Source organism: Rattus norvegicus, chromosome 6 (genome assembly GCF_036323735.1).
Source record: "Rattus norvegicus strain BN/NHsdMcwi chromosome 6, GRCr8, whole genome shotgun sequence".
Lineage (NCBI taxonomy): Eukaryota > Metazoa > Chordata > Mammalia > Rodentia > Muridae > Rattus > Rattus norvegicus.
In genome coordinates, this window is record NC_086024.1 from 12,541,424 (window position 1) to 12,565,618 (window position 24,195).

Consider the following 24,195-nt stretch of genomic DNA (forward strand, 5'->3'; position numbering starts at 1 on the left):
GGGGTGGTGCTTTTCAGAGCAGAGATTTCCACATTGAGGATTGGTGGGATTTCGAGTCCTGGGCTTGGGGGAGCTTAATGATTGGTGGGTTCTCCTACTCAGGGGTTGGTAGTTTTTGGTTTTGTTTTTATGGGAAGATCAGTGATTGGTGGCTCTTCTCCCCCACCACCACCTTCTTTTTCCCTGCATTGGGCCCATTGATTCGCGTGGGAAGTTCTCCCGGATGCAGCAGGCTTTGGCTGAGGCGCCTGTCTCTGTGGAGCTCCTGCGGCGGGTACTTCACGAAGGTCCTAGGCTGATCCAGGAAAGGAGCATGGACAGCTAAAAAGGTGTTGCCGTGCCGCCATTTTTACAGAAGCCCCCATTTTAACAGGTGCCACTATCTTAGCAGCTCTTGCAGGGGCATCTTACGGTAGCCATGGGCTGCATCTGGAAAGAGGGGCCTTCGCACCACTTTAGGGAAGGGACTACCGGGCTTCAGATAGGAATTAAGGTCTGCTGCAAGCGCATTGTGTGCTCCTCCCGCCTCCAGCCTAGGTCTTTCTAAATTTACTTTTTTGTTTCTTGAGACAGGGTCTTCTAAATCCTAGGCTGGCTTCCAACTTACTATGTAGCCAAAGATGATTTTGAGCTCCTAATCCTCCCGACTCTTCCTCCTAAATGCTGGGCTTACGTGTCTCCGCCATGCCTGCTCTTTAACTCCCTCCCACACACACACACACCAATCCACATGCAGTGCGGACTTCTTTGCGAACCCAGGAACTTGAGTTTGGCTCTCAAGTGTCGTAAAACCCTCCTTTCAAATTCCTGGGCAAACCACTAACATTCTGTTTGCTATGTTACCGTTACTTGCTTTTTCAAAATTCTTTCGTGGCCGAATTTGGAATGCAAAGAATAAACCATCTTTCTCGATGAGCAATATCATAGGATTTTCCCTGAACTTCAGTCAGTCAGCATAAGATGAACAGGCAACTCGGGCATTTCCTCCAGGGAACCAAGAGGGGGTTAGCATCCAAGCTTAAGGAATTTGCTCTGCAAGTGGTAGGTGTCTGTTCTCTGGCACGTTTAAGGAGACAATAAGTCAAGTGGGACCAAGTACCCTTGCTTCTTCCTAGAGCTGGACCTACTGCGCATTAGCGCACGGGCTGTCCTGTTCTGCTGCGTGCGACGGGAGATGTGGTCCTCTGAAGCTGCCTGAGCATAGGGTAAACCTTCCAAGACAAGACTCCAACACTCTGGCACCAAGGGCGCAGCTAGACCAAACGAACCATTTCCCCTGGCTACGGTGTCAGCAAGTGACTGATGGTGGTCCTGGAGAGGGGCCTAAAGCCCAGAGGCAGATGTCCAGATCTGCACTCTGAAGTGGGAGGGGAACTGGTCCCCAAATGATCCTTGTGTGGGCTTCATAAGTGAACCAGAGCCATCAGGCCATTCTCTCCCACTGCTCCCAAAGAAAGCAATCCTGAACAAGATGAAAGCCCAGCCCAACAAGCCTGTCTGCCCCGCAGTCCACAGAAAATTCAGTCAGGGAAAAAGGTGTCATTCTTTGGCTTTGTGGGCAGCTCGGTGGTTTGCATCTGTTGCTATCTGCCCTACCTGTGTTGTTTAAATAACCCCAGGGCAAAGGGCAGGACTTCATCTTGTTGGGGTTTACCAGGATCAGGAGCCACAAAAAGAGGGAACTGTCTAAGTACGTCCCGCCCCCACCTAACTTAAGTCGGTCAGCAAAGGCGTTAACTCTGCATGTGCCACAGGCCTTCGCTGACTCTGGCTGTTATCCCCGCAGGTTTCGGCATGACCACCCCAGCCACAGTGGGCGGGAAGGCCTTCCTCATCGCCTACGGACTGTTCGGCTGCGCGGGGACCATCCTGTTCTTCAACCTCTTTCTGGAGCGCATCATCTCGCTGCTGGCCTTCATCATGCGCGCCTGCCGGGAGCGTCAGCTGCGCCGCAGTGGCCTGCTGCCCGCCACCTTCCGCCGCGGCTCGGCGCTGTCGGAGGCCGACAGCCTGGCGGGCTGGAAGCCCTCGGTGTATCACGTGCTGCTCATCCTGGGCCTGTTCGCCGTGCTGCTGGCCTGCTGCGCCTCGGCCATGTACACCAGCGTGGAGGGCTGGGACTACGTGGACTCGCTCTACTTCTGCTTCGTCACCTTCAGCACCATCGGCTTCGGGGACCTGGTGAGCAGCCAGCACGCCGCCTACCGGAACCAGGGGCTCTACCGTCTGGGCAACTTCCTCTTCATCCTGCTCGGCGTGTGCTGCATCTACTCGCTCTTCAACGTCATCTCCATCCTCATCAAGCAGGTGCTCAACTGGATGCTGCGCAAGCTGAGCTGCCGCTGCTGCACGCGCTGCTGCCCGGCTCCCGGCGCGCCCCTGTCCCGGCGCAACGCCATCACCCCGGGCTCCCGGCTGCGCCGTCGCCTGGCCGCGCTGGGTACCGACCCCGCGGCTCGCGACAGCGACGCCGAGGGCCGCCGCCTGTCGGGAGAGCTCATCTCAATGCGCGACCTCACGGCGTCCAACAAGGTGTCGCTGGCACTGCTGCAGAAGCAGCTTTCCGAGACGGCCAACGGCTACCCGCGCAGCGTGTGCGTCAACACGCGCCAGAACGGCTTCTCGGGCGGCGTGGGCGCGCTGGGCATCATGAACAACCGGCTGGCAGAGACCAGCGCCTCCAGGTAGAGCGGCCGCCCGCCCCCAGCGCCGCGGACCTGGCCGGGGCTGCGCGCCGCCGGGCGGGTTTGCTTCACTTCTCTCCGAGATGGCGCTTTCTTAATCTTTATCCAATAAAAACGAAACCAAAAACCACCACCAAAACAAACATGTTTTCTAAAGAAATACTATTGGGCCAGGCCTGACGTTTTCAAGGGCAAGTTTTAGATGAGACTGTGATTTTTTTTTTCGAGTCCCCTCTTGGAGAGTCGTGGCCCCCAACAAATTTCCCCTCCAGAAAGAGAAAAAGTGGCACCCCAAATCCCCTACTCCACTCCAGTGCATACTGCAGCAAAGAGAATGAGTGCATCCCTGGCCTTCGCAGACTAAACCCTTCCCCATGCACATAAGCAGCTGGCAAACCTAAGGCATATGGTGCCGCCTTTCATGGCTCTGAATTACCTCCTCAGCCTTTAGAATCCTGGCCCAGCCTAGCAGCTTCCTTCTGGTCGTCAGAAGTGATATAGTCACAGTTTTGACAGGTGGGGGTAGGGTGAGCCATATGTTGCCTCCCCATGTATATATATAGAACAGCCACTACACACGGGGAATGGCGTAGTATTATGCAATTAGAGGAAACACAGCACCCACCCGCGGTCGGCAGCATCCCCCCTCCTTCGAAATTACAAATGGTGAGGGGCTTAGCTGGCCTTTCTCAGCCGACGGCTAGTCCACTTAGTAAGTTCTACTTGCGGAAGCCTAGGGGGCCCTAAAGGGAGGAGCTCTCTGACCGAGAGTCTTAGCTTCAGCATGCTCTCTGATATGAGCCCCCAACCTTCTTTTCATTCACAAGCTTCGTGCGCACACAGGGCGGCTTTCTGTAATAGCGAAGACTGGCTGCCTCCTCTTGGAAAAGGTTTTGTTATTGTCATCTTCTTAACTACCGTTGACCAGCTCAATTCTTCCCCTTTTTAAAGAGCCTAGAGGTGCAGAGCACCCCCCCCATCCACCTCTTCTCTGACTGGGGACTCTACTTTCTACTCCCAAGAGGCCTGTGGCACCAGAAATCCAAAGCAGCCATATTACAAATGTCAGGCCATTCAGCTCCCATGCCCACCACATAGTGTTTAGAGATCAACACAGTGAGATCTCGTTCTAAGTCCTGTGTGCTCCTCAAATAACCAGGTGGGGTTGTTTCCTCTCTGCATTGTATTCTACATCTGAGGTAGGAGGAGGCAGGAGGGAGGGAGTTGCCAGAACCCAGAAGAATAGTAGAATTAAATGTTCTGAATGGTCCTCAGGCTAAGGGACAGAATCTCCCAGACTCATCCTCTGTAGAGGGATGTCCAGATGCCCAAGGCTTCGTTGAAATGGCAGAGTTTGAAGCTGTGAAGAAACACACTTTAGTCTCATCTAAAGAAATGTGAACATGTAAGAAAAGTAGCATCGGTGTGTATAAGCACACGGTGTGACCCTCTGTACTCCACTTCTGACGGGGATTTCTGCAAAAGTGTCACCTCGGTAACATCCTTCTCCCTGGCAATGTGCCCAGAGTGTGTGTGCACACACGCACACACACACACACACACACACACACACACACCATTAAGAGCCATGCTCGAATGTCAAACGCCCGTTTCCCGTTCTAGCTCAGATAGGAAGGAGAAAAAAACTAACCCAAGCCACAGGGACTCAGTTTGAGTAATGTCTAAGCTGCTTTGCCGGGGTCTTTAAACACATGCTCTAATCTGGTGTGACACCAATGAAGTAGGGCTGGCAGGAGAAAGACAGTTTTGCTAAATCCTCACAGAGTAGACCAGAAACCATGCTCCAGGATCCTCTGTGACTGTTCATCAGGGCCAAGTCATGAACTTGATCTGAATGAAGGCTTTGTCCCAGGAAAGGACTATTTATCCAGTATAGGCCTCCTGACAGGACCTGGAAGTAAAGCATAGGGCTTATCCCTTTAAAAGAGGAACAGATTAAAAAACATCCAATTAGAGATGTCACCTAGGCAACGGGAAATAACTTGGGGAGCTGAGCCATGCAGAGAGGGAAGTAGAGATCCCCATGGCAGAGGCATCTGGACCAGGCAAAATAGCAGTTTGCCCACGGGGAGGGAGTTCTGCCATCAGCACAGTAGGGCTAAGGCTCGGTCACCAAGTCACCACAGCTAGATGGACGGAATAAGACATCTAGGCCACCATACTGACGAATGAATAGTTCTGCATGGAATCCTGCCTCCTCCTTGGGAGCAGGGAAGACAACCTCCAGGATCCTCCCCCAGGGAAGATCCCAGCACCCCTTGGGCTCCTCCATGCTTCTTAGGCTCTCCTGAGAGCCTGTGATGACCGGCCTCAGCCGCTTGCAGTTCTCCTCAGCCGCTTGCAGTTCCCTTCCTGTGCTTTGGCTTTGGAAGGAGGCTATTGGTTGCAGTTAGAGCCTCTACAGGAAGCATTCACGTGGTTTGAGGGGGCAGGGAAAGGACTTTACTCCTTCCTTCTTATGACTTCCCAGAGAAATCTTTGTCCTTCATGTACAATACATAGATCTCAGGATGCAGTGACACATGAACATCGTTGTCCCTGTCCTTCTGGTCCCCATCACATAGCACCAGTCTCAGTCCTACTATGTGGTACGACACACCATCATTCTCCCCTGCCTGGGAGGGCAAAGGATTCTGTGCCCTGGCTGCCTGAAGGCTGCTGAGTTCTTGAAAAGCTGGGTCTCCCAGGTCGGGGGATGTGATGGACCAATAGAGTTGTATGGTGTGGCTTCCTGTTTAAGGGAAATCTAAGAAGCAAGAAAAGGCTCTCCTATCACTTTGGGAACAGTGATGTTGATCAGGACCTCCCTCTCCCCCTTTTTTTAAGAAGAACACCATGTCCTTAGACAGCAAGACCCTTCCATGATCTCTTGTCTGATCCATGGCTGGCAGCTCACCAAAGTTCTCAACTCCCTCAGGCTGCAGCTCACCTGCCTAACCTCAGGTACACACACACACACACACACACACACACACACAGACACACACACAGACACAGACACATACACAGATACACACACACAGACACACACACACATATACACACACAGACACACACACAGACACACACACACAGACACAGACACACACACAGACACACACGCACATATACACACACACACAGACACACACACACATGCACACAGTGTCCTACTGCACTGTGAGCTCCTACAGTGTGACTCCCATAATCCTTCATCTTCTGGTTGTGGCCACACAGAGTACAGAAGCCAGGGGCCAGGCATCCAGCCTTCTTAATCAGGGTAATCAGGTCAGTAAAGAAGCCATTGCCCACTAAAACCATACAGTCAGCCCCTGCATCTTCCAAATAAAGCCCAAGGTCCTGGCGAGAATGGTCTAAGTGGTCAGACAATCTCAGGCCTTAAATCCTTGAACAGTGACAGGGAGCCCCAGCCTTTGCATGTCGTGCCTAAGTGTGACACATACAGCAGCCTTACAAACAGCTACAGCCCTTTCCTCAAGGGACTCCAGGGGAGGACACTTTGAGAAGAGTTGGGGTTTTTGTTTGGTTGTTTTTTTCTGTTTAGTTCTCTCGAGATCTCCCAGGCTTTGTTCCTCTGCGTGGAGGAGCTCTGTGTGCAGTGTGCATGTATTTATGTGTTACACAGAAGCCAGCATCCAGTCTCAAGCCTACCCCTAAGAAATAGAGGGTCACCAAGACCCCCAGCAGGCGCCTTTTCCTACGGGTTCTGGGATGAGGGTACCTGAGCCCTTATCAATAGAAGAGACACTTCTGGGGAGACAGCCAAAAGCACCCCACTGAGTCAAGTCAGCCATCACTGGGCCTATGGGCCACCTGGGTCTATCTTAATGTAACCTTTTATACACATGGGGGAGGGGGGCAAAATAAGCACAATATTCTGTCAGTGTCTGGGAGGCCCTGCCAGCCAGGGGCTTTGTCTGTCTGTCTCTAGGATTGCTGAATAACATCAGGTGACTCTGAAGGATCCTCCTGCAGAGTGGGAAGGGGGAAGGACCTGTTGAAGCCATTTCTGGCCCCACATGGTCTCAGCAGACAGGCATGGGGCCTGGACTCTCATGACCCTGGAGAAGCCCCAGCGCCTGTAGGCATCCTGACCTGTGATATCACTGAATGCAGAGCAAAGCCAGCCTCATGATGTACTGAGGAGAAGTGACAGCCTTTCTGCACCAACCCCTCCTGAGACCCTACTCCTAGCCCCAAGGAAGCGGCCCTGGCTTTACTACTCATTTGATGCTGTGTTATCTGGGGAGTGGTCCAAGCATGCAGGCAAGCCCACAGCACTTGAAAACAACACTTTTCTCCTTCCGCAGCGAGCAGTGCTCTGCTGTGAGAGGGGACGAAGGGTGTTAAAATTAACGATGAATAAAAAGCGGCCTGCCACCCTTTGAGTTGTTTTTGCTTTCTGTCTGGTCGGAGCTCCTCCTCCTGATGTCCTGCTCACGCTGCCTCTCCAAGATCTAGCAGACTCATGACTACAAATCCACAGAGCTACCCCTGAGCCAGGCTGGGCTGAGGTTGGTAGAGTCAAGGCCTGCACTGAATCATGACCATGTTCTCAAGCTTAGCTGTCCACTTGACACCCCAAAGTGATCTTGAAAAGACGCCGAGGCCAGGCCCCTCCCAGGAAGGACACTGGGCAGGCACTAGGATTAGCATTGTTGTAAGCGGTGCAGATGATTCCTGCTCCCACACTACAGATACAGAGCAATTACCTTACGGAGATTTCCCACTCCCAGCGGAGCTCTGGATGCTAGGTCTAGATCTGCAGTCACAGTACTGACTCTACTCCTTGCTTTCCTTGTCTCTCAAATGGGATTATGACTCCACATCCTAGTTCCCCAAACTATTAGGATAAGCAGCAGCTGGAAACTCATGAGAAGTGCAAAGTGCTCAGAGATGCAAGGTGTCCCCACTCTGAGAGGCATGGCGAGGACATGGGAGCCCCTCTTGCTTCTCCGGGAGACGGGCTCCTTCTAGTGCTTTGCTTTGGCAAAGGTCTCCTTTATGGCTCCAGCAGCAGAAAGCCACTGAGACTTCCTTCCTCCTCCACACGCCCTTAGTAGGGCAGGATTGTGGAAGAGTCTTTGGGGACAACAAAGCCTTTCTCAGGATCTAGGGCCCCCAGAGACTCAATAGTCACCAAAGCCACCCGAGCTACCAGGTACTTGTTTGGAAAATTTGAAGAGTGGAATTCACAGAGGGTATTAGAGAGACATTTATTATAAACTAATAGGCAAACACTTCCAAGGGGAAAAGAAAGAGAACAGAGGTCCTCTGTAGCAGGAAGGGTCCCAGGAAATAGGCTACCACTGAGCATGGCTGCCTTGGAATTAATAAGGCAGAAACGCTAATAAGTTGGAGAAAGGGAAAGGGAGAGGGCAAGGTAGTCAGCCCAGCTCTCACAGCAAGTGTCTAGAACTCTCAGCTACATCGGCATTATTATTTCCAGGAGATGGGAATTCTTTCAGAGAAACCGAGATAAGGAACGCGTGCGCATGCACGCATGCACGCACGCACCACCCTCCCATCGCCCAACCTCTGACCATATCAGAACCAGAGACATTTGAGCTTAAACACTTCGGGGAACCCTGAACTCTAGCCAACAGGCCTAAGGATATCTCCTGCTTTTAGCCAAGAAATAAACGGGTCACTTTTCTTTTGGGTTTTTTACCCTAACCGTCCTAACCAGTTTCTACCTCCTTTACCATCAGCCCATTTCTGCCATGAATTTCTACCCTAATTCATGGGCGGCTGCGCCCACCTACTTCTCCTGGCCCCTCCCACCAAAGTCTACAAACACTCCCGCATCCTAAACTCTCCTCCTGCTGACCACAACCAACCAAAGGCACCAGCCTCTCCCCTCTCATGTCTACACCAGGGACTTCATGACACTACGTGATAAAATGAAACACGGCGTTTAACAGGAATGGAGACGTGGCTCAGAGGCTAAGAAAACTTGCAGAGGACCAAGGTTGGCTCCCAGCTCCTTGGACTCCCAGTTGCTTACAATCGGCTGTAACTCCAGTTCCAGGGGACCAAGGCCCTCTTCCGGTCTCCGGGGGCACTGCATACACAACGATAAAAATGCATGCAGGCAAAAACACGCATACACATAAAATAAAAAATAAAAGGAGTTTCATCAAACCACTGCCTCTACACCAGTTTGCCTTTTGTTTTAGTGCTGGGGAAAGCTGCTCAGCGGGTTCGTGATCCATGGAGCCACCCTGCCGATTAAAGCACTCTAACCGCAGCATGCTGGAGAGTGGGCCTCCAACGCCACTGACTCCAATGAAGACCATGAGCTGGGCTAAAACACTGGGCACCCCTGGGCTTCAGTCGCCCACCAGCTCTGCCTTTGACGAGGTCTCCAGCTGTGGCCCAGCTATGTGGAGCATACGTGTCTTCATTGAAATGATCTAGGTGACCCTTCACTGCTTTTCAGGTGCCAAGGCCTATGATTGCAGGGGACCATTTTAGGAGTCCAATGGACAATAGAACCGCTCGCCCGTCTCCTCTATGGTCAGTCAGCTTTCTATGAAGATACCTAGTAAGTACAAAAGAAAAGGGAACTTAACATGCAGGAGACCAGGCTGTTGGACTTGTATATTTATCACAACTATGGGGGAAAAACTGGCGCCCCAACCCCACCCCCATTTGTCCTAGGCTACAGAAGTTAAGGAGCTTCTCTAGTTTAGGGCTATTGAATCAGAAGACATGTTAGTACTGCAGGCCCTGGACTCCAGGTTCACGGTGACCAATAACTGGCTGGCATTTCAGCACAGCCGTGGAGCGTCTGAAGCCACCTCTTGGATGCTAGGACAGCTGAACACATGTGGTCACTCCGATGCTGCAGAGAAAGCTTTCACACTGAGCCCACGGGAGAGGGGGCTGCTGGGAGCCTACTGATGACTCATAGGAAGGAGCAGCAAGGGAGAAGAGCAGAACCACGATCCTTCCAGAAAGGAGCGTTCAGTTCCTCAGGTCTGCCGTGACCGGAGAAGAATCATGAAAAGCCTTGTAAGCCAAAGCAGTTTGAACTCATCCTGAGGACACTGGAGAGCCAGCAGAGGGATGCTAAGGAAGCGTGGACTGTAGAATGACTGGGGAAGAAAAATCTGGGGGGGCGGGGAGGTCTAAAGGGCTTGGCCAACAAAAGGCATGGCTGCACCTGCTTGTGGGCAGAAGGCTGAGAGAAAGACCAGTGAGGCAGGAAGTTGACACATCTGCTGACAAGCCTGAAGATCCAAGTCCAATCCGACATGGGACACAGAAAGAATCGGGTCCTACAGAAGCTGCCCTCTGACCTCCACAAATGTGTCACAGCACACACACACACACACACACACACACACACACACACACACACACCAAATAAACACAGTCTCAGGTGGCTGGACGCAGGACCACATTGAAACTGAGAACCCTGGAAGACAAGCAGGCTTAGACAGGAAACACAATGAACTTCCATGAGGGAGATGCTGGGGGGTTGTTTGTTTTTTTGTTTTTTCTTTTGTCTTTTTGAGACAAGGTCTTTATTTGTAGTCCTGGCTGTCCTGGAACTCACTATGTAAATCAGGCTGGCCTTGAACTCACGGAGTTCAAACTCATCTGCCTGCCCCTGCCTCCAACCACTGAGAGTAAAGGTGAATGCCACCACACCAGGCACGAAGCTAGGTTTAAGGAGTCTGGAAGAGGTTTCCACTTAGGGACAGCTAGCCTTGTGGTCTAATCTGTGGGTTCTCAGCCTCAGGAGTGAATGGAATTGGCTACCCACTGGTCCAATTCCTCTTGCTGCGATCCTTCAGTCCAGTTCCCCGAGTCCTGCTGACCCCAACCATAAAATTATTTTCATTGCTACTTCATAACTGTGCCTTTGCTGAGGTTATGAAGTACGTAAAATATCTGGTGTACAAGAAATCTAACACGTGACCCCTGTGAAAGGGTCATCCGGGCCCCTAAAGGTCACGCCCCATAAATTGAGAACTGTCGAGAGCTTCTGATGGCTGCTGAGTGCCCAACAGTGAGCAAAGAGGAGAATCAGCTCCCAACAACTGGGGAGCCAGAGGCAAAGGGTGAACGGCAAGTGCCTCAGCAGCTAGCGATGGGTGCCCGTGAGCGCCTAGAAACCTGGCTGCCATGTCTAAGTTTCATGGGCCACATGTTAGAGAGCAAATTGGGGTATGCTAACAGAAATCCGAAATAATACTGGCTAGCAACAGGTAAGAAGTTTATTTCTCTCCCAGGGAGGGGACCCAGCATAGAACGCCCCCAGCATGTTTGTCCCTGCCACATCTACCTATTTCTCTACCATCCCCCACAGAACGGCCCATGATTGGCCCATGATTGACTTACATTCGAGGCAAGGCAAAGGTCTAGAAGTACGTCTCCCTTCAAAGGTGTGGTCCTAGGCAACACATCGCTTTCATTCTCTTCCTGTCAGCCCAAACTTCGTCTTATGGCCTAACATGGCTGCAAGAGGATCTGGAAACTACGTTTCTTCAGGTTTGCCATAGGCTTGGTGAGAGTGGCTCTTGTTTAGGCTACTGAGGGGACACTCTGCAGCTTCAGTGGGACCTCTAGGGGTTCACAGTAAGGCTAGGCTTGTAGCTGTTCATTATTGGTAGTGTGATTCAGACCCAATGTCTGTCTTGTCATCACCTCATCCCTCAGCAACTGTGCCCCATCGACAAACCTTTCTGGAAGGAAACTGGCAAGAGATTCTGGGAAATGTAGTTTTCAGACTTCCAGCCTTGGCAAAGCAAAAATAGTTCAGAAGTAGAAAGTATAAAATGGCACACCAAGCACTGTGCTGGGAAATTCAAAACTCTGGTAACTTTGGATCCATGGGATCCAACACCCTCTTCTGGCCTCTATGGGTACCTGCACACACATACAAACAGTACATAGAAAGATACGCACATAAACAAAAATAAAACCAGTCCTTAAAAATAAGATAAAAGGGTATACCGCTCCTGTAGGGCACCTCAGCCATTGTGAACCAGAGACCTTACATTCTAGCCCTTTATTGGGTCTGCAGTTTGTTCTGGAGTGAAGGTTGCACTGTTACCCAGGTTGATGTAGCTTGGACTCAGGGTAACTCAGCCTCCAGAGGAGGTCCAGCACAACCTTTCCTCTTGTGCCCCACTCTAGTCCACTCTGGAGAGCACACTACTTCCTTCCGAGGGACACGTTCACAGAGGACTGTCTGTAGCACCGCTAGAAAACGCTTACCCAGACAGCAACAGACAATCCGTGGCTCTGGCCTGCCTCTGCCTCTGTGCAGTTGCAGCCAGGTCCCTCTTATCAGACGGCTCCGTTTTCTGTCCCCAAATGATGAGCTGGCCTATGGTCTCCGCCACCCTGCGGTTCTGATGGCCAAGGGACCCACAGATCAAGAACCATGCATAGCGTCTACCAAATGTCTGCCTAGCTTGAACAACTAGTCCCACTTCTGTCGCCATGGACTGGGGACAGCAGGACCAGCAACCTGGATGCATGATGGGGGAAACGTCCCTGTTGGGATGGAACAGCTTCCTGCTGAGGGTGATGTTTCAGCACCTGACAGCCCAGAGGGTAGGAGCAGGCTCCTCTCCTCTCCAGGGCCCAGGCTCCTCTCCTCTCCAGGGCCCAGGCTCCTCTCCTCTCCAGGACCCAGGCTCCTCTCCTCTCCAGGGCCCAGGCTCCTCTCCTCTCCAGGGCCCAGGCTCCTCTCCTCTCCAGGGCCCAGGCTCCTCTCCTCTCCAGGGCCCAGGCTCCTCTCCTCTCCAGGGCCCAGGCTCCTCTCCTCTCCAGGGCCCAGGCTCCTCTCCTCTCCAGGGCCCAGGCTCCTCTCCTCTCCAGGGCCCAGGCTCCTCTCCTCTCCAGGGCCCAGGCTCCTCTCCTCTCCAGGGCCCAGGCTCCTCTCCTCTCCAGGGCCCAGGCTCCTCTCCTCTCCAGGGCCCAGGCTCCTCTCCTCTCCAGGGCCCAGGCTCCTCTCCTCTCCAGGGCCCAGGCTCCTCTCCTCTCCAGGGCTTAGGCTCCTCTCGGAAGGCCTGAACTCAGGGGCAACCTTGGGGCAGAGGGGCTGAGGTTGACATCCTGCTCCACCTCACATCCTATTGTGGTCCCCTCTACCTCCAACTGGCTTCTCCCTTGAGAGCCCTAGGCGCTATTCACTGTATGCACTCATAATACATCCATACCCCACAACCAGAGTAAATCATTGCTCTAGAAACATGACTGTGTACAATGGAAGCCCCCTCCACAGACAGCTGCCACAGACCTCAGGGTTATAAATAGAAACAGAAGGGTATCTGTGCTTAGTCATATGACAGCACTGGCCCAAACGCGTGCATGCGCACACATACACAGAGACACACACACAGAGACACACACACGCACACGCACACACACATTCCACAGAGTAGACTCAGTGATACCTGGCGGACATAAACAGAAATCACAGTAGTGAAGGGTGATGCTGACGACCCTGAGGTAAAATGATCTGTTTGTTAGAAGCCCAGTCACAGAAAGGACAGAACAGCTAACAGTGGCTTGTTCCATAGGCAGGGTGTGCACACTTGCCTGACTGACCCACAGACTCACGTCAGTTAGGCTTGTGAGGAGCAGGCTTGTGGCTGGTGTCGAAAGATGCTTTTAAACCTGGGTACCAGAGCAGCCACACCAAAGATGTCATCTCCAGCACCAGATCCACATGCAAGCTTCAAATTTCCATGGCCACCAGCTACACACACACCCAAGTGACACCTCCTCTAGCATAAGTGAGAAGCTGTAGCCTGCAGCCCTTGGGAACAAAGGTAGGGGACAGGTAGTGTCCTGGAGCCCAGGACCCAGCATTCTAGGAAGCTCTTCTGAGGGTAGAGAACACTTGTCTTCAGACTACTCTCACATTAAGAAGGGGGACAGATTTGAGTCCTGCTGTAGGTGACTTCCCCTAATCCCTACCACAGCCCTCAGTGTGGCTGAACCTGTTCCTCTATAGTCCTAAACCTGAGCCACGACTTAGGGCTAAAATCTACCTTCAACTCAGTTTCAGCTTGACTTTTAGACAGTAGTGGCTGTTTTCATTCACACTGACCCAGATGATAATCCCTACCAAACTCCTTAAGTTCCCTCAGAATCAGGGTTCCTCTAAGAAGCCCTGGCTGTCCTGGAACTCACTCCAGACAGGCTGGCCTTGAACTCCACTTGCCTCTGACTCCCCAGTTCTGGGGACAGAGGCATGGTCCACCAGTGCCTTGCTGTTTTAACATCTTGAAATGAGAAGACAAACCTATCCAGCTGTTTCTGTGTGAGGACCTTCTGAAATGACATTAAAAAGTGTCAAACAGCATCTAGCACAGACACTCGATGAGTACCAGCTCCTTTCTTTCCTTTCCTCGGGGATCTAGAATCTTTTCCTGTGCCAAATATGATAATCCAGAACTATCCATCTGCCTACCATCTGCCCATCCATCCATCCATCCATCCATCCATCCATCTATCCATCCACCCACAATCCACCTATCCATCTACCCATTCATCTACCCACAATCCACCCACCCACCTACCCATCCACCACCCACTCATACAGACACACATTCATACATACATACAGACACACATTCATACATACATACAAACATACAGACATACAGACATACATACAGACACCACCCACACAACCATCCATTCATCCATTCACCCATCCATCCATTCATCCACTGATCCATCCATTTACCCATCTACCTATCCATTTCTCTCCACATTATATCATATCCTCTCTCTCTCTCTCTCTCTCTCTCTCTCTCTCTCTCTCTCTCTCTCGTGGGAGGTCAAAGGTCCTTAAGTCAATCCTTCTTTTCCACCTTGAGACAGAGTCTCTTCACTGTTTTCCATTTCGTATGTCACACAAATTTATAGGCATTCTCCTGCCTCCACCTCTCATCTCCCACAAGAGCTCTAGGATCCCAGATATCCTTGCCTTGCTTCTAGCTTTTATGGGGCTTCTGGGGACTCAAACTCAGATTCTCACACTTGTATAGCAAGGACCTTTACCTGCTGAGCCGTCCCCTAACCACCTTTAACCACTGAGAACCTATTATTCACGCCATTGCAACTTGGTCATCAAAGAAGACAGGAAAATACAATCTAGAAGCAACAGCTAAATATCCAACCTGGGTATAAACAATGGCTGGATGGGAACATGTCCTAAGGGGTCCAGAGGCTGCTTAGAGGATAACTAAATGCTCCCAGACCTCATTTCAGCTTCTGCTCCAAGACAAGTGCTAGCGTCTCATCGTAACAGATACCAATTTCTCTCTCCTGATTAAGCTTTAGGACGTTCTCCCCTTTATACAAGAAGACCTCGAATTCTTGTTATCTTAACCTGGGCAGCAGCTCTGCCTTCCTTTCCTTTCTCCACAGTCAGTGCCTCGTCACTCCTCTGAAGACAATGTGCAGAGCCCAGGCTTCTTCTGCGATTTTAATTGGACATTTCATGAGGAATCTGGAAACTCACAAATGATCTAAATGAGGAGATGATGGAGCCCGTGTTCCCTGGGCATGGCAGTGTGGCAGCAAGAAGCCAGGAAAGGGTTAAAGACTTATCCCTAGGAATTCTCCCCATCTCTTCAGTGAACCAGAGAAGAACAGTTACTAGGAACCAATTACTAGGCTAGTTTGTAGCTGATGCAAGAGAAAACTGTCATTTTGTTGCTACAGAGCAGAGGACCCATTAGCATGCTGCAAAGCACCGGTTAGCTGCCTGATGCAAGAGGGACTAAGAGGGACAGAGACGGAGCAGCTGTGCGACTGTGAGCTGACCCAGGCTCTGACCTGAGCTCTGCAGCTGTGCAGCTGGTGGGGCTGGCACCAGGTCTTTGCTCTTAGCTGTCCCTGGAGACACCACCTGCCTTGGCTAATACTGGCACTTTTCTTTTTTAAGGTTTATTTATTTACTTATTTTTTTTACTGCTAAGTGTTTTTTAATTGGGGCCGTTGGTCCACTGAGAAGTGATTTTTGTATAGGGTGAAAACAACAAATGTAATCTTATTCTTCTGCAGGTGGATATTCAGTTTTGCCATCATTGTCTGTAGAATAGGCTTTTGTCCAGTGTGGTTTTGCCTCCATTGTCCAGAGGTAAGCAGCCATAGCTTCATTGGTTTATTTCTGAGTCCTCTATTCTGTTCCACTTGGTTTTTATGCTAGGACCAAGCTGTGTTTATCACTGGAGCTTTCCAGTGTACTCTGAAGCCCGGGGTGCTGACCCCTTAGCTGTGATCTATCTCCTCAGGGTTGCCTTGGCTATTCAAGACTTTTTGTGGTTCCATATGAATTTTGAATTTTTTTCTAGATCTGTGAAAAATGACTTTGGAATTTTGATAGGTATTGTATTAAATCTGAGTCCTAGTTAGGGTCTTATTGCTGTGAACAGACACCATGACCAAGGCAACTCTTATAAGGACAACATTTAATTGGGGCTGGCTTACAGGGCCAGAGGTTCAGTCCATTATCATCAGGTGGGAGCATGGCAGCATCCAGGCAGGGATGGTGCAGGAGGAGCTGAGTTCTATATCTTCACCCGAAGGAAGCCAGGAACAGACTGCGCATCCTCAGGTAGCTAGGAGGAGGGCCTCCAAACCCACCCCCACAGTGACACACTTCCTCCAACAAGGCCACACCTTCTAATAGTGCCACTCCCTGGACCAAGCATATACAAACCATCACAATCTGTAAGTTAATTTTAGTACTATAACCATCTTCACAATATTAATTCTGTTAATTCAGGACCATAGGAGTTATTTCTGTCCTCTGGTGTCTTCTTTCTTTTTTCTTTCTTTTTTTTTTCTTTTCTCTCTTTTGGTTTCTCAAGACAAGATTTCTCTGTGTAGCCCTGGCTGTCCTGGACTTGCTAGCCTAAAACTCACAGAGATCCATGTGCCTCCACCTCCAAAGTGCTGGGATTAAAGGCGTACACCACCACACCCAGTTAACCTGGTTTCCTTTTACAATGCCTTGGAATTTTCATTGTAGAAACTTTCTCTCCTTCACTTTCATGTTCCAAAGTACTTAATTTGGGGTAGGGAGCTATTTTGAAGGAGTATCCTCCTGGCTTCTTTCTCTGTGGCTCTATTGCTGGTGTCTGCTGTTTTACTTTCTGTTTGTTTTCTCTTTGTTTTTGAGACAAGGTCTCGCTCTGCACCCCTGGCTGACCTGAAAAGCACTGTGTAGATCAGGAAGGCACACAAAATGGAGCATATAGCCCCTCCCAATGCTGCCTTCTTCACTGCCCCAGAGGGAGCTTCGCTCAACCCTCTTAGCACGGTTCTCTAGCTTTTCCTCTCTGGTTTTCAATAGCATGGTTACGTGGCTGTTTTCCAGTTTTAGAGATTATCTTACAAAGAGTAGCAGATTCACATGCTCACAGCCTTCCCCCAGTCCAGTTGCTATCCTAACGCTCCTAGATGTTTAAGTTCCTGTGGGTAAACCACTAGAATTCACAGCATCTCTGCTTCTCTGCCTCAGCTCATTGGAGAAACAGAGGTCGTGGCTTTGAGTGACACAATATAGACACAATGTAGGAAGAGAAAGCCCCAGGTGACTTCACTCACATGGCAATAACAGTGGTTCACAGAGGTGGACGTGGTGACCAGAGGCTTGGAGGACAGGGAGGAGAGGGCTGGGGAGAGGCTGACTGTGTGAGTCAGAAGCACACTGCGCTCCTGAGCAGCAAGCACAGGGACTAAACGTAGCAAGTACAGACCGTGTATCTCCAAAGCAATTGTACCTCAAAGAGCTACACGCAATGATTTTGAGTGTTTTTGCCATAGAGAGATAAGTGTTTGAAATGTAGTTAAATGGTTAAATATTTCCTTAGCATGTGGGGCCCTGGGTCTCATACCCAGAAAAATGTTGGTAGGCACTTACTTTTAATCTCATTTAAATATAAACAGCTCATACACGTCTGAAAAGACTACCTTGGCATTACATGATTGTTACATTTGTCAGTATTTAGGATTCATGTTTTCCTAGTTGTGTGTGATGACTTGCTGGAGTCCTTTTCTACCATGTGGTTTCCAGGTATCAAAGTGAGGATGAAAGACATTTTCTTCATTAGTGGGCTTTTTTTTTTTTGTTTGTTTGTTTGTTTGTTTTGCTCTGCAGAGCTGGGGAATGAGCTGAAAACCTTATTCAGGGCTGTGGCCTCGAACCTATGACCTCTACCCTAAGCACTGGTGTTGTACATCTCTGGATGCTCTTTGGTCAGGGCACTCTGGATGCTCCTGCTCCCTGCACACTCTACTCACTCAGCCCTGATGGAATGGCATCTGAAGCCTGATATCCACTCTAATATCTTAGCTTAGAGGGAAGGAAACCGAGGGTGGGAGGGACGAGTTTAAAGTGACAGAGACGAGCAGGACTGTGGCCCGAGTTAGTCTTGAGTAGACTATCCTGCTGCTCTCCTTACTCCTGTGACCAGGCCCATATGACTCAGTCCGTAGTTGCACAAACAGAGCAATAAGGAGAAGCCCAGGGTTACCCACTCCCACTCAGGGCTGGTAAAAATATTCTTAGCTTGTGGGAGAACATGTAGGTAACAGCAGATGCTGGCGAGGATGTGGAGAAAGAGGAGCACTCTTCCATTGTTGGTGGGATTGCAAGCTGGTACAACCACTCTGGAAATCAGTCTGGAGGTTCCTCAGAAAATTGGACATTGCACTACCTGAGGACCCAGCTATACCTCTCCTGGGCATATACACAAAAGACGCCCCAACATATAAAAGAGACACGTGCTCCACTATGTTTATAGCAGCCTTATTTATAATAGCCAGAAGCTAGAAAGAACCCAGATGCCCTTCAACAGAGGAATGGATACAGAAAATGCGATACATTAACACAATGGAATATTACTCAGCTATCAGAAACAATGACTTCATGACATTCGCAGGCAAATGGATGGAACTTGAAAATATCATCCTGAGTGAGGCAACCCAGTCACAAAAGCACACACATGGTACGTATTCACTGATAAGTGGATACTAGACAAAAAGCTTGGATTACCCAAAATACAACTTACAGACCACATGAAGCTTAAGAAGAAGGAAGGCGTGGATGCTTCAGTCCTTCTTAGAAGGGGGAATAAAATACTGACAGGAGGTAGAGGGAGGAACTAGGAAGGAAGAGAAGAAGGGGAGGAGAAAGGGGGTCGGGATCAAATATGGGAGGAGACAGGGATGATATACAGAGGGTCAGGACCTGGAACAGAGGTGTGTAGCAATGGTGAGTGGGAAACTGGGGGTAGCCACCAGAAAGTCCCAGATGCCAGGAAAGCAAGAGGCTCCCAAGGACCCAACAGAGATGAGATTAGGTGAAATGCCCAACAAAGGGTAGGGAGAACCTGTAAAGACCATATCCAGAGGTTAGGCAAGGCCTCCGGTTGGGGGATGTGGCCACCCACTCATTTCCAAATTTTAACCCAGAATTCCTCCTGTCTAAAGGAAATACAGGGACAAAGTGTGGAGCAGACATTGAAGGAAAGGTTGTCCAGAGACTGCCCTACCTGAGGATCCAGCCCAAACACTGACACCAAACCCAGTCACTATTAGGGATGCCAAGAAGTACATGCTAACAGGAGCCTGATATAGTTGTCTCCTGAGAGGCTCTGCCAGAGCCTGACAAATACAGAGGCGAATGCTCGCTGTCAACCATTGGACCGAGTATGGGGACCCCAATGGAGGAATTAGAGAAAGGACTGAAGGAGCTAAAGGGGTTTGCAACCCCACAGGAAGAATGATATCAACCAACCAGACCCCCCAGAACTCCCAGGAACTAAACCACCAACCAAAGAGTACACACGGAGGGACCCACGGCTCCAGCTGCATGTGTTGCAGAGGATGGCATTGTCTGGTATCGATAGGAGAGGCCCTTGGTCCTGTGAAGGCTCGATGCTCTTGTAGGGGAATGGCAGGGCAGGAGGCAGGAGGAAGTGGATGGGAGAGCATCCGCATAAAAGGAGTGGGGGAGGGTATGGGAGAAGGGTTTGCGAAGAAAAATCTGGGAAAGGGGATAACATTTGAAATGTAAATAAAATATCCCATAAAAAATAATACATTACAAAATAAAATTAATAAACACAAATGTTTATGTAGAAAAAGAAAGTCAAGGATTGTGTTGGGCGCCCCAGGGTGTTACAGGTGCCATGGGATGTGAGCCAGGGAGTACTGCACGTGGGGAGTGAAACCAACTCAAAAGAGAAGTGTGCTGTAATCAGCGACGCTGGAAGGGCAGAGCCGTCTAAGCCCTTGGACATCAGACATGGAGCTACAGACCTGCTGGGTTTCCATCGTGCTTTGGTCCAGTGTTTCTTCACCTGCCCCACTAATTCCCTTTTGGATACTCTGTGCTACTGTATGTTGGAAGGATATTGGAAGGATACAATTTGCTATTTTGATTTTTCAGAGGGTTACAAGTAAGGGACTGCCTTGGGTCTCAGGAGAGACTGGAGTTTTTAAACTGTGTTGAGACTGGAAGACAGGGAAGCTTTGAAGCTGAACTAGATGCATCTGTGTTATAACATGGCAGCAAGCCTGGGGGCCGGGTGGAGAATAGAGTTGATGGAACTGTTTGAGAAGGATTAGGAAGTGTTGTCTTGTGGGATTGGTTATGTCACTAGGGGCAGGCTCACACCATTCCCAGCTACCTCTTTCTGCCTCGTGTTGTGTTTGTGAATCAAGATGTGAGCTCTCAGCTGAGTGTGGCTGTGCACACCTTTAATTCCAGCACTCAGGAGGCAGAGGCAGGTGGATCTCTTATGAGTTTGAGGTCAGCCTGGTCTACAGAGAGTTCCAGAATAATGAGAACTACATAGTTAGACCCTGTTTCAAAAGAAAAAGCAAACGAAAGATGTGTGCTCTCAGCGCCTGCTCTAGCACGCGCCTGCCTACTCCCTGCCACTCCCTGCTGTGATCGTCATGGACGCTAGCCATCTGGAACTGTGAGCCCCCCAAATTAAACACAGTCATGGTGTTTGTCATGGCAAGAGCAACTAAGACAACTGCCTAGGGAGTCTTTGGAAGAGCCTCCCCAACCCCCAAACAACTAAAGTCTTTCTCAGACCCTCGTGAAGTTTAAGATGAACGACTTCATGAAGTAAATACTAAGGCTGATTTTAGCACGTTATGAATCCATGTTTTGACATTAAGGACTCAGCATGGAAAGTCATTTTCTTGATTGATATGACTGAGCTAGCCAATGTTCTACAATAAAACATCCCAGTTTGCTTGATAATAAACATTAAAACCTGAGCCTGATCATGACGGGGAGAACGGAGGCTCGGCACATTGCTCAGTTGAGAGTTCTTGAGTAGCACACACAACGAATTCAATCCCCAGCACGACATAAACGGGGCACGGTGGAATATCCCTATAGCCCCAGCACTTGAAAGGTAGGGGCAGAAAAATTAAAAGTTCAAGGTCACCCCCAGTCACACAGCCAGTTTAGTAGCCTGGGCTACATGAAGCCCTGGATCAAAAAAATAAATAAATAAATAAATAAATAAAATTAAAAAAGGAAAGGATCCTGGTGGCGGATTTCATCCTGAAGGTCAGTGATTAAACTGAGAGGTTAAACTGCTTTAAGTTTAATTATTCTCCACTAGGCTATAGCTATCTCCATCTTCGATAACTTGTAAAGCTTAGTAGGGCCGCAGTGACTGGCAGATTCTGAGCAAACAGTCTGTTGTGGTAATCCTCTAAAATAAGAACTTTTTATAGATAGAATTCCTTTCTTAGTCACTAGGTCTAGGTTATGAGTGAGGCTGGATGGGGAAGGCATCGGGGCTCCCACCTACCATCCTAGGATTAGGGAAACTGAAGCAAGAGGGTCTCAAGTTACGAGGTCAGCCTGGGCTCGAGACCCTCTCTCAAGAAAATAAGGACAGTTCACACAAAACTATCTAACAGCACCACCGTCATACGGCTCTTGTGCTCCTGGCTCTCCAATATGGCTGCTTATGTGCAGGGGGACACTTCAGAGAGGAGGAACCACACCCTAAAGTAAAGCTGTGCTGACTGGAATCGGAGTATATTCTGAACGTTGCCTGAAACCGGGGGGATGGAAGGAAACACTGTGTCCCATGCAAGGCAAGCTGTTTCCCTCCCTGGGAGAAGAGGGAGAAGGAATCTACAGTAGCTGCTGTGTATCAGGAGTCACTACCCTTCAGCACTGTACCAGGCTCTGCACGATCTGAGAGAGGCTATGCCAGGGTTTTTGTTTGTTTTTAGCCTTTTGAGATGGTGTAGCTCAAGAAGTTGGAGGTGGCCTCAAATTGCCTATGTAAATCCAGGCTGGCCTCAAAGTCAGAATCCTCCTCACTGCTGGGCAACAGCGAAAGTGTAAATTCTAAAGCTCTGTCCAAAAAAAAAAAAAAAAAAAAAGGCAGTGTGGGCACAGAGAGGGAGGACACGTGGCAGACGTGATTCTTTCTTCCTGGGCTGCACCTGCAGCTTCACTCTAAAAATAGGCCATTCTGGGCATTTTCATCCTCTTGCCTGACCACACCCTCGCTCCTTAACCCAAACACACAAAAATCTGTGTAAAAGTCTCTTTCCTTGTTTGTTCCTCCCCACAAGCTAATTAACAATGTTTATTTCAGACCAGGGACTGGCTTTTCCTGACTATTCTGCACACCATTTTAATCAACAGAACGAAACTAACAAGCTTAAAGAGCCATTCAACTCTGAATCAGCAGCTCATGCCATATGCTGAGGGTAAAAACACACTTCCCCAAAAGAGCTAAATGCAGAAAGACCAAGGATAGACGATGTCTTTAATACTCAAGAAGTCTCACAGGATGTGCTTGGTATGTGGAACATTAAGACTGAGGGGAACAAGCTATTCTTTAAATATACCTACCCTAGTCACCCGGCCAGCTAAGCTGCCACAGCTGGCAACTTAATATATTTGAACACACACACACACGCACACGCACACACACCACACACCTTTTCCCACTCTTTCATTAGAATCTTTAAACCTCATCAACAAAATTTTTAAGAAAAAATACAGTCAATTACAAAATTGCATCTTAGATAAATTGGGGGTTGGGGGTGGCAGGTGTTACAAGCGTTTTTCTCGGTATCTCTCTCGGTATCTCTGGCTGTCCTGGAACTCACTTTGTAGACCCACCTGCCTCTGCTTCCCACGTACTGGGACTAAAGGCGTGGGCCAGCACTGCCTTGCTCTAGATGGCGTTTTTTTAAACCGTTAAGATATAAAACCAACTATTTTCTCAAACATGAGTATATGGCCAACAGATTTCATGTTAACCCTGGGTTGACTTTGTAAATCTGTTACTAACATACTTGTTTTATTCTGATAATACTGATTAATATTTCAACTGTGAACAAAACCCCCACAAAATTAGAGCTAAAAATTTATATGAACTTTTTGTTAACGGCATATTACTTTTTAATTATGGGTTTGTATGTTATTTATGTGGTAGTATGCATACATTTGAGTGCAGTACTCTAGGAAGTCACAGGTCTAGGACCCCTGGAACTGGAATTACAGGCAGTGTTGGCCCTCTATGCAGGTATGGAGGACTGAACTTAGGTCCTCTGGAAGAACAGGTGCTTTTTTTTTTTTTAAGTTTTATTTATTTCATGTATGTGGATACACTGTGGCTGTCTTCAGACATACCAAAAGAGGGCATCAGATCTCATTACAGATGGTGTGTGGTAGCTGGGAATTGAACTCAGGACCTCTGCAAGAGCAGTCAGTGCTCTAAAAATCGCTGAGCCATCTCTCCCAGCCCCAACAAGTGCTCTTAACCACTGAGCCATCTCTCCAGCCCAACTCTTTGGGAGGACAGAAACTAGGTTGCTTTAGGTTCCAAAGGGCCTGCCTGGTCTGATGCGTATGTGAGGGATACAACTCCAGTCCCCAGGATCCTAATCATCTTTTTAAAATGTCTTAGAACTGAACCCCAAGCTTCCTTTAGAGTATGGAAGTAGCCATGCTTTCAGAGCTTCCAAGATTGCTTGTTGTCTTGGACTCGGTCTCTTGTAGCCCTAACAACTAAGTCTACCATAGCTGATTTCCATTTTCAACATGCTTCTGTACAGCAATCTAAAAACACCCTTTCACAGCCATCCAAGGGATGAAAATATTTCAGCTCACTTTAAAAATTGCTTTTGAATTATATAAAGATCTCTGGCTGAGCCAGGAATGGCGGTGCGTGCTTTCATCCTAGCATTCAAGAGACAGAGGCAGAAGGATCTCTCTATGAGCTCAAGGCCAGCAGGGTTAGAGTGAGACTGTCTCAAGAAATAAATGAGTAAATAAACAAATAATCCCCCTGCAGCTGGTGGTGGCACAGGAGTGAAGGTTGAGGCAGGAGGATCTACAGCTCCAGACCAGCCTGGCCTGTCATCGAAAGATCCTATCTCAAAATATAAAATACAAACACACACACTTTACTCAAGTTGGCCTTCTTCCTAAGCCTTTGGT

General features: G+C 49.3%; 1 protein-coding gene and 1 long non-coding RNA gene across 4 annotated transcripts in view; one reads left to right on the forward strand and one right to left on the reverse strand.

Annotated features, from left to right (window-relative positions):
• Positions 1-742, reverse strand: part of LOC120103460 (uncharacterized) — an 863-nt gene extending 121 nt beyond the window's left edge. The window contains exons 1-2 of the long non-coding RNA XR_005505638.2: positions 608-742; positions 1-295 (exon numbers count right to left, since the gene is read on the reverse strand). The exon at positions 1-295 is cut by the window's left edge and continues 121 nt beyond it. This is a non-coding gene — a long non-coding RNA (uncharacterized LOC120103460). The remainder of the gene's footprint in view (positions 296-607) is intronic.
• Positions 1-2,827, forward strand: part of Kcnk12 (potassium two pore domain channel subfamily K member 12) — a 51,642-nt gene extending 48,815 nt beyond the window's left edge. The window contains exons 1-2 of one of the 3 annotated variants that reach the window (XM_039112873.2): positions 888-1,041; positions 1,787-2,827. In XM_039112873.2, coding sequence (XP_038968801.1) covers positions 1,795-2,688 — 894 coding nt within the window. In that variant the 5' untranslated portion in view covers positions 888-1,041; positions 1,787-1,794 and the 3' untranslated portion in view covers positions 2,689-2,827. Of the gene's footprint in view, positions 1-887; positions 1,042-1,786 lie in introns of those variants that run through there. The other 2 variants (XM_039112871.2, NM_022292.2) reach the window with 2 other exon arrangements.
• The last annotated feature ends 21,368 nt before the right edge of the window (positions 2,828-24,195 follow it).